General features: G+C 41.2%; 1 protein-coding gene across 1 annotated transcript in view; it reads right to left on the bottom strand.

The window, feature by feature from the left end:
* ZC3H7B (zinc finger CCCH-type containing 7B) overlaps positions 1-3,078 on the bottom strand; it is a gene marked incomplete at its 5' end in the record, with an annotated part of 32,580 nt that overhangs the window by 27,868 nt on the left and 1,634 nt on the right. The window contains one exon of the mRNA XM_010177225.2: positions 1,607-1,649. Coding sequence (XP_010175527.1) covers positions 1,607-1,649 — 43 coding nt within the window. The remainder of the gene's footprint in view (positions 1-1,606; positions 1,650-3,078) is intronic.

The following is a 3,078-nucleotide window of genomic DNA, read 5'->3' as shown; positions in this document are numbered from 1 at the left end:
CACTCCCATCTGCTGACCTCACTCACCAGCCACCATACCCACAGCTCATGTACTCTCCTCCCAGAAAGCTCATGCACCTCCTGCATTCACCTAATGTTTGCTCCATCTTAAAAAAAATAAAACAGCCTTCTTTGATGAGCAGATCACAGGCACACACCTGCCTCCCTCTGATTTCTGCCACTGCCATTACACTAAGCCCCACATATTATCATTATTATAAGCTCAGTGAGGGTCTTGCCTATCCACTCCCCCAAAACAAGTCTCTCATACCATCCGCCCAGTGGCTTCTCTGGCCATATGCCTGCCTGTCCCAGACCGGCAAGTACAGTGCTTTTAGAAGTCCTGTTTCTAGTTCTGCTTCCCAACACTGCAGTGGTTCCCTAGCACATTAGCTGGCCAAAGGCCATTCTGAGCCAGATCAGAGCCATGATCTGTGCAGGGAAGGACTGAGTTATTCAGATGACTTCAAGCAAAGCACAGGGGAAGGAGCTTCAAGTGTCTGAATCTTAAAACCAAAACAACAAAAACAAAAAACCTTGCTAAAAAAGCTTTTAATTTGCAATTTTTGAGGTATCCAGCATCTACAGCTCTCCTGGTTGGCATACCACTCTCAGGGTAATGGGATAACCTGTAACTTCAGTGCTTCTGAAAAGCTTTACTAGCACTAAAGGTTCTCTCTGCCTAAACTGCAGCAAAGGTGTCATGCTGTTCCTACACCAAATCCTGATTAGATAAAGAGCTCACTGGATGCAGCCACTCTGTTCTGCAGTAGGAGTCCAGTTCACTTTCGCACAGCAAGATAAATGTGACAAACTCTCCCTAATTCACAGAACTGGCTCTCACGATTGCACATAGCATTCAGTTACTGAACTGGCATTCAAGAGAGAACTAACATGTTTTTCAAAACAGACACCAGAGCACTCTAATAATGAAATTAGTCTCTTTCTATAAAAAGAGCAATTGCTACTTGCAGTGGTAAGTCTTCACACTTACCTTCATACACACAGCTACCTTTCAAAGGAACAAAGACTGATGCACTCAAGAGTTCAACGCTCCAGCACACAACAAAGGGCAAAGCACGTAGCAAGCCTTTCTACAGGGGCAGAGTTAAGGTCACTTGTTTCCTAGCATGAGAAAAGCAACCCCGTATCCCTCCTTCTGCTCCTCCTGGGTGCCTAACCCTGAACACGGCTCTCCCTGGGTCTCTCCCAACTCCATTTGTTTTCATTTCCTCCACCTCAATGATTTGGAGGACGACACATGCTCAGAGCACAAACAGCTACCTACAACCTTAACTTCACTTTATCTGGGCTGTTCTGGCTGAGAGCAGAAGTTTTCCCAAGTCCAGCTTTAAGAAAGTATAACTGGAGAGAGCTTGTACATCAGTAGACTGTTCTGATTCCAAGATGTGTGCTTGACTGGGCCTGGACAAAAAGCTTTTCTGCAGGAAAAACACCCTGCTTCCCACCACTTTTCCTCCTCCTGGTTACCAAAGCCAGGAGCATGCAGAAGAGAGACAAATGAAGACAATTAACCTCTCAGGCCTGCCAGTCTGCTCAGATAACTTACCAAAGCCACAAAAATCAGAGAAGATAAATGTCTTTACCTGTTTCAATGTCATCTATTGAACCCAATCCATTGGAAGTAGTCTGCAAAGAGGGCATAGGAAAGGGTAAGAAAAATATCACCAGAAATTCATCTTTAAAAAGATATTTACACTTCACAGATGAGACTCTTTACTACTCTTAGATGCATCTGGCCCTTTCTTTTCCTTTATAGCCTCTTTCAGTACAAGGGCAGTAAAACCAACAAACTGTAAGAGACCATTAATCCAAAGAACCTATTCATTTTTACTTCCAGCAGTGGACAAACCCTGTTGCTGCAAGGAAATACTAGCCCTGCATAATATGCAACCATGTGAGTAAATCTGTACATAGGATAGAGTTTTTGATGTGTGAATGAGAACGCTGTGTCCCAAGTCCCAGGCCACATCAATCGGTCAGCTCCATGCAGTGTGAGATCTGATTAGCCTCATCTTACACAACGTTCCTTTTCTTAGTTCACAGATTTAGCAATCTAACAACCACAAGCTTCTACAGCAAACTCAAAACAGGAAAAGGTTTCCGCCAAGACAACTGCTGACTTGGAGCTCCAGGCAAGGAATAAAACGAGCCCGTATTTTACAGAAACGCAAATAGAGGCAAGTGCATGTGCCATCAGCTTAAACTTTAAAAGGCACAAGTAAAACATTACTTTGGAGATACTGCATCTACTGCAACAGTCTTTGCAACTTCTAGTATTTGCAGTATTTTAATTCTTGAAAAAGGAAAGATTTTTCCAACTAAAAACTAGGCACAACTATTAAAGAAAGCTGACTGGCTGTCCTAGAAAGATGTGAAGGCAAGTCACTGAACAATGGGAGGTAAAGAAATTCTTTAGTATCCCATCTTGTTGTGCAAAATGTCCATTTTTACAGTTTTACAGTTTGTTTGCTTTAAGGAGTAGTGTGAAGTACCAAACAGCCTGTAAAACCAGCAAGTGTTAGGGTTTGGGTTTTTTTTTTAGCCAGTGGTAGAACAAGGAATCAGCAATTTCTTACATTTTAGCTTAGTATTTGTACAGTGCCCTGCCCAAGCTGGATCTCCCAGGTGACAGGAAAATAGAAAGAATACATAAACTGTGTATGTACCTTGCTCAGTACATCATATGATTTGATTTTTTATGTTTCTTCAGCAGTTGAACCTTCTGATTTTTACTTAGCATTGCCCTAACTATGTAAAAACTTGAAAAGTGAAACTTATTTAAAATGCAAGAGAAAGCAATAACAATAACTAAGAAAAATAACCATCTTCAGTGATCTAATTACCAACACAAAAAATGTTGTCACTAGAAATATTTTCAAAAAATTAATTTCCTTGGTAATATTCCTTAAAAGCAGAAAGCACTAATATATTTAAATCCCAAAAGACAGTCATAAATTTGAAGGTAAATAAAACTGTGAAGCATTCTAGTAGCACAATCCATGAACAGTAAGAACCACAGGATGCAAACTCTACCTGGTTTGACAAATTGATTGAT

This window comes from Antrostomus carolinensis, unplaced genomic scaffold (assembly GCF_000700745.2).
Source record: "Antrostomus carolinensis isolate BGI_N321 unplaced genomic scaffold, ASM70074v2 scaffold2290, whole genome shotgun sequence".
NCBI lineage: Eukaryota > Metazoa > Chordata > Aves > Caprimulgiformes > Caprimulgidae > Antrostomus > Antrostomus carolinensis.
The sequence above is the reverse complement of the archived record's forward strand: the minus strand, read 5'-3'. Positions and strand labels throughout refer to the sequence as shown.